The 13,623-nt window shown below is 39.0% G+C and overlaps 1 protein-coding gene across 10 annotated transcripts in view; it reads left to right on the top strand.

Annotated features, from left to right (window-relative positions):
• SHTN1 (shootin 1) overlaps nt 1-13,623 on the top strand; it is a 120,023-nt gene that overhangs the window by 58,879 nt on the left and 47,521 nt on the right. For all 10 annotated transcript variants that reach the window (XR_013525136.1, XR_013525134.1, XR_013525135.1 and 7 more), the window contains one exon: nt 5,005-5,151. Coding sequence is in view for 7 of the 10 variants with exons in the window: in XM_003734524.6 (XP_003734572.2) it covers nt 5,005-5,151 (147 nt within the window). In the remaining 3 variants the exon portion in view is untranslated. The remainder of the gene's footprint in view (nt 1-5,004; nt 5,152-13,623) is intronic.

The following is a 13,623-nucleotide window of genomic DNA, read 5'->3' as shown; positions in this document are numbered from 1 at the left end:
AATATTTGCAATGGTACTCAACAGTTTTACAATGTGTAGATTCAATCTACACGATAGTGAGAAGAAAACTTTTTAAAAAAAGCACTAGATTGGAACTAGTATATTTTCCTTTTTATGTAGTTTATGCATACTCAGATTTTCAACAGATAAGTACTGCACAAAGGCATGTGACTTAGTGTAACAACAGAATTCCATTCTTATTTATTTATTTTTTTTTTATTTGAGAAGGAGTTTCCCCCTCTGTCACCCAGGCTAGAGTGCAGTGGCATGATCTTGGCTCACTGCAACCTCCGCCTCCCAGGTTGAAGCAGTTCTCTGCCTCAGTCTCCCGATTAGCTGGGATTATAGGTGCCCACCACCAGGCCCAGCTAAGTTTTGTATTTTTAGTAGAGACAGGGTTTCACCATCTTGGCCAGGCTGGTCTTGAACTCCTGACCTTGTGATCCACCCACCTCAGCCTCCCAAAGTACTGGGATTTCAGGCACAAGCCACCACACCTGGCCCAGAGTCCCATTCTTTTGCATTTTACTTACCACTTAGGGCATTCAGCAAACATCTTATTGTGCTGGAGACTGTGCTGACATTGGGTATCCAATGGTGAAGAAAGCAACTATGACCCCTGACCTCTTGGAGCTTATGGGCTAGAGCCTTAGAAATCAATTTTTAAGGGTATTTACTTTATATTTTTAATTAAAAAGGAATATGTGTGCCTCTTGCAAAGATACATATATTTTCTAAATGTATAAACCAAAAATTGAAAGCTCCCCTACTCTTAACTCCCACTAGTTCATTTAAAAAACAAAACCAAAAACATCCCCAACAAGAAGAAAACTATCAATTATCTTCATAACTATATTAAATTTTAAAATTTCTTCAACACATTTAAATTTTTTGGCCAGGAGTGGTGGCTCACACCTGAAATCTCAGCACTTTGGGATGCCAAGGTGGGCGGATCACTTGAGTCCAAGAGTTTAAGACAAACATAGTGAAACCCCATCTCTACTAAAACTACGAAAATTAACCAGGTGTGGTGGCAGGCACCTGTAATCCCAGCTACTCAGGAGAAGAATCTTTTGAACCCAGGAGATGGAGGTTGCAGTAAGCTAAGAGCCAAGATCATGCCATTGCACTCTAGCTTGGATGACAGAGCAAGGCTCTGTCTAAAAAAAAAAAAAATTAACGATAGACTTTCTTGTGCTTTTGAATATATTTTATTGTTAGTCACTGTAGTCTTTCTTTTCTAAGTTATGGATGCCTTGTTCAACATATTCCCAATATACCTTAAGACTACTATAAAATCCCTTCCCCCTTCCCCGCAAACAACTCAGATGGTATTTGAGTGTTAATTTGGAAAGAATGAATTAAATATTAGCAACGTAAGATTTTCTTCTCATTCTTTTTTTCAAAAAAAATTTATGAAATTTCTCTGAAATTCTGATACTATGATGTTATTTGCTAAGAGACCAATTTCATAACTCTTAACTGATGAGTTATTACCATAACTGAAACCCAAATTTATCAGTGTTTGGTAACTTAATTCTCTTGAAATATTTCTTTTAGAAAATGTGATATGTAGAATTTTCATGTTAATATCTTTAAGTTTAGAAAAACTAACCTAATAAATATTTTTCAAGTTACCATGGTTATTTAAAGGAAGTCCCTTTCTATATATGCTTTCCTCTTGTAATATTACTGTTCACGGATTGTTACAGGCATTTTGCAAAAGAAATTCATGTTATTAACATCCCTAATATTTGATGTTAAATATCTTTACTCTCATTTCTCCAAGATAACAAAGTTGAGGTAATTTACAATCGTGAAGTTAAACAGGTTTTTCTGAGTGCTACATGGAAAAGGAGCACCAGCTCTTTTTTCCGAGAGATAGCAAAGCACATAGCAGCAGTTCAGGGAAAGTCATAAAGCCCTCTTTGCTCTGATGGCTAGCCTGTGCTCTGCTTTGTTTTACCTCTGAGTTCATTGCCCCGTTCTTGTTCCCCCACTGTCTGCTTCCTCTCTGCCTGCTCTGAGAGGCCTCACCTGCTGGAAACAGGAAGCCCATGTCAGCTGCTGTTTGCTGGCTGATCACGAAGACTCCCTCAAGTACTTTCAAATGCCGGCAAGGGACACCAGCTAGCTAAGTTTAGAGAGAGAAAAGCGTATTAGAAAGAAATTACTGGTCAGGCCCATTGGCTCATATCTGTAATCTAAGCATATTGGGAGGCTGAGGCTGGCGGATCACCTGAGGTCAGGAGTTGGAGACCAGCCTGACCAACATGGAGCAACCCTGTATCTACTTAAAGTACAAAATTAGCCAGGTGTGGTAGCAGGCACCTGTAATTCCAGCTACTCAGGAGGCTGAGGCAGGAGAATCGCTTGTACCTGGGAGGTAGAGGTTGTGGCGAGCCCAGATAGCACACTCCAATCTGGGCAACGAGTGACACTCTGTCAAGAAAGAAAGAAAGAGAGAGAGAGAGAAAGAGAGAGAGAGAGAGAAAAGAAAGAAAGGAAAGAGAGAGAGAGAAAGAAAGAAAGAAAGAAAGAAAGAAAGAAAGAAAAAGAAAGAAAGAAAGAAACAAAGAAAAGGAAAGAAAGAAAGAGAGAGAGAGAGAGAGAAAGAAAGAAATTATTGGGCCTTGTGCAGTAGCTCACACCTGTAATCCCAGCGCTTTGGGAGGCTGCGGCAGGAGGATCACCTGAGGTCAGGAGTTTGAGACCAGCCTAGCCAACATGGTGAAACCCCATCTCTATGAAAAATACAAAAATTAGCTGGGCATGGTGGTAGGCACCTGTAGTCCCAGCTGCTTGGGAGGCTGTGGCATGAGAATCACTTGAACTGGGAGGCGGAGGTTGCAGTGAGCTGAGATTACGCCACTGCACTCCAGCCTGGGCAACAGAAAGAGACTGTCTCAAAAAAAAAAAAAAAAAAAAAAAAAAATTACTGTAATCATAATGGTCATCCAAAATAATTCATTTCAATTAAACCACTGGTCTGAAGCTTAAGATACTGTGATGGAATATTGATTACTCTTTCTTGGTATACTGAATCTGCATCTTATCCTTCTCCAGCCAAGCACACATGCACGTATTCTCCCTCATTGCGGTCTCTATACCTCTCACTGTCACAGAGAAGTTAGGAGTCAAATGGAAGAAGAATGTGGGTTTCATGTATGTACAATAGTTTATTTACCTGTTCGACTTTGTAGGTGTATTAGTTCTGCAGAACCCGCTTGTAGTTTTTTGTTGTAGGCTTTTCATAAATCCCTGCACAGGCAAAGGAGGAAGCCTTCTGACCTTTTTTTTTTTTTCCTTTCCTAGGAAGACATACGGGGGAGAAAATGTTAGTGTTTTAGTGTAATGTATTCATGATATGACTTTGATTTGGAAATCAATACTAATCAGGATCTTAAGGATTGTATAAATCATTAAAGCTGTGGTTTGCCACATAGAGACTGACAGAAAATATTTTTGTCCTGAGTTTCATTTGCTGACTTTTTCTGTTACATGATGGATGAAGTTGTTGGACAAACTAGTATGTGGGCTGTAGCAAATCATTTTACAGTTCAGAGATTTCAGTTCAATTACTGTGTAAATTTTAAAATGCTGAAATTTTTAAATTTTAAAAACCTGAAAAAAATCTGAAGCTCTACTATGTAAATTTTAAAACACTGTTAATAATCTGAAAAAAATGTTAAGCTCTACTGTGTAAATTTTAAAATGCTGTTAAAAATCTGAAAAAAAATCTGAAGCTGTACTATAAAATTGGTAGGCCAGATTTCAGAGTTTACAAAAACATTTCGTACTTGAAATCACTCACTGGCCAAATTGGGTAGAGTGTTAAGGAAAAGAAATAACAGGTGAATAGAAATTAATGTTGTTTTCAATCATGTAAAGTTGTGAGGATTTGATGAATAACATGAATTGCTTAATAAAGTGCTCAGTAAATATTAGTAAATATTAGTATACTGTCTCCCTTCTCCCCTTTACCCTTCTACTGTTAACTATTTTCATCACTGAGGAGAAACTAATTAGTTTAAAACAAAACATTAGATCTAGTAAATAGTAGAGGAACTTAGCCAGATGGTTAAGAGCTTGGGCATGTAAACCAGATATGGGTTTAAATCCTGGTCTTTAATTTATGTGTGTTCTTGGGGAAGTTGTTTAACTTCTTTGAGCCTCAGTTACCTTATCAGTAAAATTATATGATAGTAGTGTCTAATTGATAATGTTGTTTTAAGGATTATATGATATAATGAATGTAAAATGGTTCCCACCATATCGATCACATTGTTTAGTGTTACTTATTCATAGTAGAACACTTTAATAGGATTGATGTAAGGATTAAAATAATGTATATAAAATATTTAGTGGTGTACACAAGGTAAGTTTTTGAGAAATATTAGCTACTGCTATTAGTATTAGTGTATTTTAAAGCAATAATAAAATATTAAAATTAAAGAATAAGTCCAGCTTATTGTATAAATATCTTGTTGGGGCAGGAGTAAAGGTATTAAAGATTATATAAATTAGGAATGAAATCATAGCAATCACGACTTCTAAAACTGTTAATACAATTCAGAATTTGCCTTTAATTTGTTGTTGTTGTTGTTTCTGAGACAGAGTCTCGCTCTGTCACCCAGGGTGGAGTGCAGTGGCGTGATCTTGGCTTACTGCAACGTTAGCCTCCTGGGTTCAAGCGGTTCTCCTGCCTCAGCCTCCTGAGTAGCTGGGATTACAGGTATATGCCACCACACCTGGCTAATTTTTGCATTTTTAGTAAAGACAAGAGTTTCACCATGTTGGTTAGGCTGGTCTCGAACTCCTGACCTCATGATCCATTTGCCTCAGCCTCCCAAAGTGCTGGGATTAGAGGTGTGAGTCACCATGCCCCGCCCATCTTTAATGTTTTAATAAAAACTCTGTGTACTTTTTTTTTTGGCTGAAGTTACAGTTGAGGAGATACGTTAAATTGACTGATACATACATTCTTGTAATGAACTTTTGCAGATGTTCATTGAGCAAAACAAGCTAAAGAGACAAAGCCACCTTCTAATGCAGAGCTCCGTCCCTGATCAGCAGCTTTTGAAAGCTTTAGATGAAAATGCAAAACTCACCCAGCTCCTTGAAGAGGAGAGAATTCAGCATCAACAAAAGGTAACCCATTTTCTTCTGGATTCTTAGATACACACACGTGTACATGCATACACACTCATATTTAAGATGAAGGGCACCAGTGGAGTCAGTTCATTCATTTATTGTTTCATATTTTGCCTTAGTTACTAAGTTCTTCCAACCGCCTCTTAGAAAAAAGTAACTAAATGAACTTAATTTAGCAAAACTGAAATTTGTAACACACTGTTGTAGACTTTATAATAATTTTTAAACTGTCCAAAGGGTCAGAAGAAGCAAGGGAAAATGATATAACTCAAAAAGAGCTTGGATAATACAGGGTCTGGAAATTTGCTTTTTGGAAATCTTGCCTTTTTCGGAGACTACACACACTAAGAGGATCTATTCATCTCAGAGCACTTGTTGGATGGCATAGGTTTTATTCAGAGAGGAAAATGAAAGTCCATATTAGTAGTAATTGTTTGCTTAGAGAAAGTTTCTGATTTTGTAAACTTGCACAAATGTGTATGTTTAAAGACTTCCTAAGTGGTTGTTTCAATTTGATAAGTGGAGCGATTCCAGCCTACCTCTGTGTGCCAGAAAGAAAGGATAATCATTGTGGTAGATTAGAGGAGAATGTGGGAGAGGAGAAGTGAAGAAGTGGAAAAAAGACTTTCAAATTAAAGAAACCACTTAAGAAAAATTACATCAGTGTTTATACTGCTTATAATGTGCCTCATTTGGGAAGGAAAGAGTGTCAGTTGCTACTTGTTATCACCTGTCACAGTCTCTGTGGCAACAGTATTGACATTTAATCCCTGGAAGTCCTGAAGTTTTTACAAAGTTGATGTTGAGGTTGAGTTGATTTTTTTCCTCACTAAGAAATGTTGATATATGGTAGCTGGCAAAATGGCTGAATAGGAACAGCTCCAGTCTGCAGCTCCCAGAGACCAACGCAGATGGGAGGTGATCTCTGCATTTCCAACTGAGGTACCCTGCTGATATCATTGGAATGGGTTAGTCAGTGGGTGCAGCCCACAGAGGGCAAGCTGAAGCAGGATGGGGTGTCGCCTCACCCAGGAAACACAAGGGATTGGGGAACTCCCTCCACTAGCCAAGGGAAGCTGTGAGGGACTGTGCTGTGAGGAAGGAAGCACTCTGGCCCATATACTATGCTTTTCCCATGGTCTTCATAACCCGTGGACCTGGAGATTCCCTCAGGCGCCTATACATACCACCAGGGTACACACACAACTGGGCAGCCATTTGTGCAGACACCAAGCTAGCTGCAGGAGTTTCTTTGTACCCCCGTGGCGCCTGGAGCACCAGCAAGATAGAACCATTAACTCCCCTGAAAAGGGGGCAGGAGTCAGGGAGCCAAGTGGTCCGGCTCTGCAGATCCCACCCGCATAAAGTCCAGCAAGCTAAGATCTACTGGTTTGAAATTCTGGCTGCCAGCACAGCAGTCTGGGATGCTTGAGCTTGGTGGGTGAGGGGTGTCTGCCATTACTGAGGCTTGAGTAGGTGGTTTTCCCCTCATAGTGTAAACAAAGCCACCCAGAAGTTCAAACTGGGTGGGGCACACTGCAGCGATGCAAAGCTATTTATAGCCAGATTCACCAAGATTGAAATGAAGGAAAAAATGTTAAGGGCAGCCAGAGAAAGGTCAGGTTGCCCACAAAGGGAACCATCAGACTAACAGTGGATCTCTCTGAAGAAACCCTATGAGCCAGAAGAGAGTAGGGGCCAGTATTCAACATTCTTAAAGAAGGGTCCGGGTGCGGTGGCTCACGCCTGTAATCCCAGCACTTTGGGAGGCTGAGGTGGGTGGATCACGAGGTCAAGAGATCGAGACCATCCTGGTCAACATAGTGAAACCTGTCTCTACTAAAAATACAAAAAATTAGCTGGGCATGGTGGCGTGTGCCTATAATCCCAGCTGCTCAGGAGGCTGAGGCAGGAGAATTGCCTGAACCCAGGAGGCGGAGGTTGCGGTGAGCCGAGATCACGCCATTGCACTCCAGCCTGGGTAACAAGAGCAAAACTCCATTTCAAAAAAAAAAAAAAAGAAAAGAAAAGAATTTTCAACCCAGAATTGCATATCCAGCCAAACTAAGCTTCATGAGCGAAGGAGAAACAAAATCCCTTATAGACAAGCAAATATGAAGAGATTTTGTCACCACCAGGCCTGCCTTACAAGACCTTCTGAAGGAAGCACTAAATATGGAAAGAAAAAACCAGTATGAGCCACTGCAGAAACATACCAAATGATAACAACCATCGACACTATGAAGAAACTGAAACAACTAATGGGCAAAATAACCAGCTAGCATCATAATGACAGTATGAAATTCACACATAATAGTATTAACCTTAAATGTAAATGGGCTAAATGCTGCAGTCAAAAGATGCAGACTGGCAAATTGTATAAAGAGTCAAGACCCATCAGTGTGCTGTATTCAGGAGACCTATCTCATGTGCAAAGACACACATAAGCTCAAAGTAAAGGAATGGAGGAATATTTGCCAAGCAAATGGAAAGCAAAAAAAGCAGGGGTTGCAATGCTGTTCTCTAATAAAACAGACTTTAAACCAACAAAAATAAAAAACAAAATAAAGGACATTACATAATGGTAAAGGAATCAATGCAACAAGAAGAGCTAACTGTCCTAAATACATGTGGACTCAATACAGGAGCACCCAGATTCATAAAACAAGTTCTTATAGACCTACAAAGAGACTTAGATTCCCACACAATACTAATGGGAGATGTTAACACCCTACTGTCAATATTAGATCAACGGGACAGAAAATTAGCAAGGATATTCTGGACTTGAACTCAGCTCTGGACCAAGTGGACCTCATAGGCATCTACAGAATTCTCCACCCCTAATCAACAGAATATATATTCTTCTCAGCACCACATGGCACTCATTCTATAATTGACCACATAATTAGCGGTAAAACACTCCTCAGCAAAGGCAGAAGAATGGGGATCTTAGCAGTCTCTCAGACCACAGTGCAATCAAATTAGAACTAAGGATTAAAAAACTCACTCAACACTGCACAACTATGTGGAAACTGAACAACCTGCTTCTTAAAGTCTATTAGATAAATTACAAAATTCAGGCAGAAATAAATAGGTTCTTTGAAACCAATGAGAACAAAGACACAATGCATAAGAATCTCTGGGACACAGTAAAAGCAGTGTTTAGGGGCAAATTTATAGCACTAACTGCCCACAGGAGAAAACAGGAAACATCTAAAATCAACACCCAAACCTTACAATGAAAAGAACTAGAGAAGCAAGAGCAAACAAATTCAAAAGCTAGCAGAGAACAAGAGATAACTAAAATCAGAGCAGAACTGAAGGTGATAGAGACATGAAAAATCCTTAAGAAAAATCAGTGGATCCAGGACCTGGTGTTTTGAAAAGATTAACAAAATAAGTAGCCACTAGCCTGACTAATAAAAAAGAAAAGAGAGAGTAATCAAATATATGCAATAAAATATGTAAAGGGAAGATCACCACTGATCCCACAGAAATACAAACTACCATCAGAGAATACTAAAAACATCTCTATTCAAATAAACTAGAAAACCTAGAAGAAATGGATAAATTAACTGAACACATACACCCTCCCAAGACTAAACCAGGAAGAAGTTGAATCCCTGAATACACCAATAACAAGTTCTGAAATTGAGGCAGTAATTAATATCAATCAAGAAAATACCAGGACCACACAGATTCACAGCCAAATTCTACCAGAGATACAAAGAGGTACCATTCCTCCTGAAACTATTCCAAACAATAGAAAAAGAGAGAGACTCCTCCCTAACTCATTTTATGAGGCCAGCATCATCCTCAAATGAAAACCTGGCAGAGACACAACAAATAAGAAAATTTCAGGCTAATATCCCTGATGAACATTGATGTGAAAATCCTCAATAAAATACTGGGAAACCAAATCCAGCAGCACATCAAAAAGCTTATCCACCATGATCAAGTTGGCTTCATCCCTGGGATGCAAGGCTGGATCATCATACAGAAATTGATGCATGTAATCTATCACATAAACAGAAACAATGACAAAAAGCACACGATAATCTCAATAGATGCAGAAAAGGCCTTCAATAAAATTCAACACCCCTTCATGGTAAAAACTCAATAGACTAGGTATTGATGGAAGATGTGTGAAAATTATAAGAGCTATTTATGACAAATCCATAGCCAGTATCATACTGAATGGGCAAAAGTTGGAAGTATTCCCTTTGAAAACCAGCACAAAACAAGACAAAATGTCCTCTCTCACCATGCCTTTTCAACATAGTATTGGAAGTTCTGGCTAGGGCAATCAGGCAAGAGAAATAAATAAAGGGTATTCAAATAGGAAGAGAGGAAGTCAAAATGTCCCCATTTGCAGATGACATGATTGTGTATTTGGAAAACCCCATTGTTTCAGGCCAAAATCTCCTTAAGCTGATAAGCAACTTCAGCAAAGTCCCAGATACAAAATCAGTGTGCAAAAATTACAAGCATTCCTTTACACCAATAATAGACAAACAGCCAAATCATGAGTGAACTCCCATTCACAATTGCTACAAAAAGAATAAAATACCTAGGGATACAACTCACAATGGATGTGAAGGACCTCCTTAAGGAGAACTACAAACCATGGCTCAAGATAATAGGAGAGGACATACACAAATGGAAAAATATTCCATGCTCATGAACAGGAAGCATCAATATTGTGAAAATGGCCATACTGCCCAAAGTAATTTGTAGATGCAATGTTATCCTCATCAAGCTATCATTGACTTGCTTTACAGAATTAGAAAAAAAAAAACTACTTTAAATTTCATATGGAATCAAAAAAGAGCCCATATAGCCAAAACAATTCTAAGCAAAAAGAAAAAAGCTGGAGGCATCATGCTACCTGACTTCAAACTATACTACAAGGCTACAGTAACCAAAACAGCATGGTACTGGTACCAAAACAGAAATGTAGACCAGTGGAATAGAACAGAGGCCTCAGAAATAATGCCACACATCTACAACCATCTGATCTTTGGCAAACCAGACAAAAACAAGCAATGGAGAAAGGATTCTCTGTTGAATAAATGGTGTTGGGAAAACTGGCTAGCCATATGCAGAAAACTGAAACTGGACCCCTTCCTTACACTTTATAAAAAAATTAACTCCAGATGGATTAAAGACTTAAATGTAAGATCTAAAACCATAAAAATTCTAGAAGAAAACCTAGATAATGCCATTCAGGACATAACCATGGGCAAAGATTTCATGACTAAAACACTAAAATCAATGGCAACAAAAGCCAAAATTGACAAATGGGATCTAATTAAATTAAGGAGCTTCTGCATAACAAAAGAAACTAGCATCACAGTGAACAGGCAACTTACAGAATGGGCAAAAAGTTTTGCAATCTATCCCTCTAACAAAGAGCTAATATTCAGACTCTACAAGGAACTTAAACAAATATACAAGGAAAAAACAACCCCATCAAAAAGCAGGTGAAGGATATGAACAGACACTTCTTTAAAGAAGACATTTATATGGCCAATAAACTTATGAAAAAAAGCTCATCATCACTTGTCATTAGAGAAATGCAAATCAAAACCACAATGAGATACCATCTCATGCCAGTTAGATTGGTGATCATTAAAAAGTGAGGAAACAACAAATGCTGGATAGGATATGGAGAAATAGGAATGCTTTTACACTGTCAGTGGGAGTGTTAATTATTTCCACCATTGTGGAAGACAGTGTAGCAGTTCCTCAAGGACCTAGAACCAGAAATACCATTTAACCCATCAAACCCATTACTGGGTATATACCCAAAGGATTATCAGTTATTCTGCTGTAAAGACATATGGACAAATACATTTATTGCAGCACTGTTTACAATAGCAAAGACTTGGAACCAACCCAAATGCCCATCAATGATAGACTAGATAAGGAAAATGTGGCACATGTACATCATGGAATACTATGCAGCCATAAAAGGGATGTGTTCATGTCCTTTGCAGGCACATGGATGAAGCTGGAAACCATCATTCTCAGCAAACGAACACAGGAACAGAAAACCAAACATTGCATGTTGTTACCCATAAGTGGGAGTTGAACAATGAGAACACAAGGACACAGGGAGGAGGACATCACACACTGGAGCCTGCCAGGGGGTGTGGGGCAAGGGGAAGGATAGCATTAAGAGAAAGACCTAATGTAGATGACGGGTTGATGAGTGCAACAAACCACCATGGTACATGTATACCTATGTAACAAACCTGCATGGTCTGCATATGTATCCCAGAAGTTAAAGTATAATTTAAAAATAAAAATAAAAAAGAAATGTTGATATATATGTAGAGTACCTCTAAATGGATGGGTGGTAACAATCCCCTGGGAAAGAGAACTGGAGAACAGGGTGGGAGGGAAAGAATTTCATTCTTTCTTTTGTCCTCATGTATAGGAATTACCTTTTCAAGAAAAGAGAGACAAAAAGAATGGGCTTTTGTTTCAGTTTATGCTAGAATTTAACTTTTGGTTCTGAAAAGTCTGAAAAGTCCAGCTACTTACAGTTAAGTCATTTAGTAAATAATACATGCCTGGAACCTACTGAATTGAACTGAGGTATAGGACTAAATTGTTACATATATAACCTTGTTGGGTACTGAAGATCAGATAAAACTTATTAATGAAATTTTAACAATTACTGCTTCTAAAACTGTTACAGTCTTTATACATACAGTTATTCTGGATAGTCTTTCATGTACAGATGATCCTTGACTTATGATGGGGTTATGTCCTGATAAACCCATGTTCATTGAAAATACTGTAAATTGAAAGTAATACACCTAACCTACTGAACATCATAGTTTAGCCTAGCTTACCTTAAATGTGCTCAGAATACTTACATTAGGTTACAATTGCACAGAATCATCTGGAAACATAGTATACTCCCCACACTTTTTTGGCACTAGGGACCAGATTCGTGGAAGACCATTTTTCCATGGACCAGGGAGGGAAGAATATGGGGGATGATTTTGGGATGAAACTGTTCCACCTCAGTTCATTAGGCATTAGATTCTCATAAGGAGCATGCAACCCAGATCCCTCGCATGTGCATTTCACCATAGGGTTCATGCTTCTGTGAGAGTCTATTGCTGCCACTGATCTGACAGGAGGTGAGCCTGCTGCTCACCTTCTGCTGGGCAGCCTGTTTCCTAACAGGCCATGGACCAAGGCCTTGGGGCTGGGGACCCCTGCTCTAAAGTGTCAGTTGTTTACCTGCATGATCATGTGACTGACTGGGAGCTGTGGCTGGCTGCTGCTGCCCAGGATTGTAAGAGAGTATCTTATCACATACTGCCAGCCTGGGAAAAGATCAAAATCCAGAATTTGAAGTATGGTTTCTAGTGAATGCCTGTCGCTTTCACACCATTGTAAGTGGAACTGTATCTCAGACTATCCTAAATTGGGGACCATCTGTATGTGGCTTCAAATGTTTCTTAACTCTGTAAGTTCCCTTGCAGATGCAGGAGTCTTTTAAACACAGCATATGTTTTTTGCAATTATAAAAATAACATATGTTCCTTATAATAATTTTTTTAAATATAGCAAAAATTAAAGATTAACCAAGTATTCCATATTTTCGTGCATAGCTGAACTTTCTGTAAATATTTAATTTTGTGCATATGTATTATTTGTTTAAATGGAGTCATACCATGCATACTGTTTTATGACCTGATTTTTTTCCATTGGTAATATGTCTTCTCATGTTAGTATATAGTAAGCTATGTAATTTTTTTGGGGGGGAGGGGGACAGAGTCTTGTTTTTATTGCCCAGGCTGGAGTGCAATGGCATAATCTCAGCTCACCACAAACTCTGCCTCCCTGGTTCAAGTGATTTTCCTGCCTCAGCCTCCCGAGTAGCTGGGATTACAGGTGACCACCACCACACCCAGCTGATTTTTTGTACTTTTAGTAGAGACGGGGTTTCACTATGTCGGTCAGGCTAGTCTCAAACTCCTGACTCCTCCCAAAGTGCTGGGATTACAGGCATGAGCCACCATGCCTGGACAAGCTATGTGATTTTAAACAGTTGCATAGTATTTCATTTAATAAACATGCCATAATTTATTAAATCAAAAATATTGGTGGACATTTGGGTTATTTGCAACTTTTTGCTGTTGTAAAGAACACTTCAGGCCAGTGTGGTGGCTCATGCCTGTAATCTCAGCACTTTGGGAAGCCAAGACAAGTGGATCACATGAGGTCAGGAGTTCGAAATCAGCCTGGCCAACATGGTAAAACCCTGTCTCTACTAAATATATAAAAATTAGCTGGGTGTGGTGACACGTGTCTGTAGCCCCAACTACTCAGGAGGCTGAAGCACAAGAATTGCTTAAACCCAGGAGGCAGAGGTTGCAGTGAGCCCAGATTGCGCCACTGCACTCCAGTCTAAGCGAAAGTCTGAGACTATGTCTCAAAAAACCC

Source organism: Callithrix jacchus, chromosome 12 (genome assembly GCF_049354715.1).
Source record: "Callithrix jacchus isolate 240 chromosome 12, calJac240_pri, whole genome shotgun sequence".
NCBI lineage: Eukaryota > Metazoa > Chordata > Mammalia > Primates > Cebidae > Callithrix > Callithrix jacchus.
Note: the sequence above shows the minus strand (reverse complement) of the source record. Positions and strands in the feature narration are given on the sequence as shown.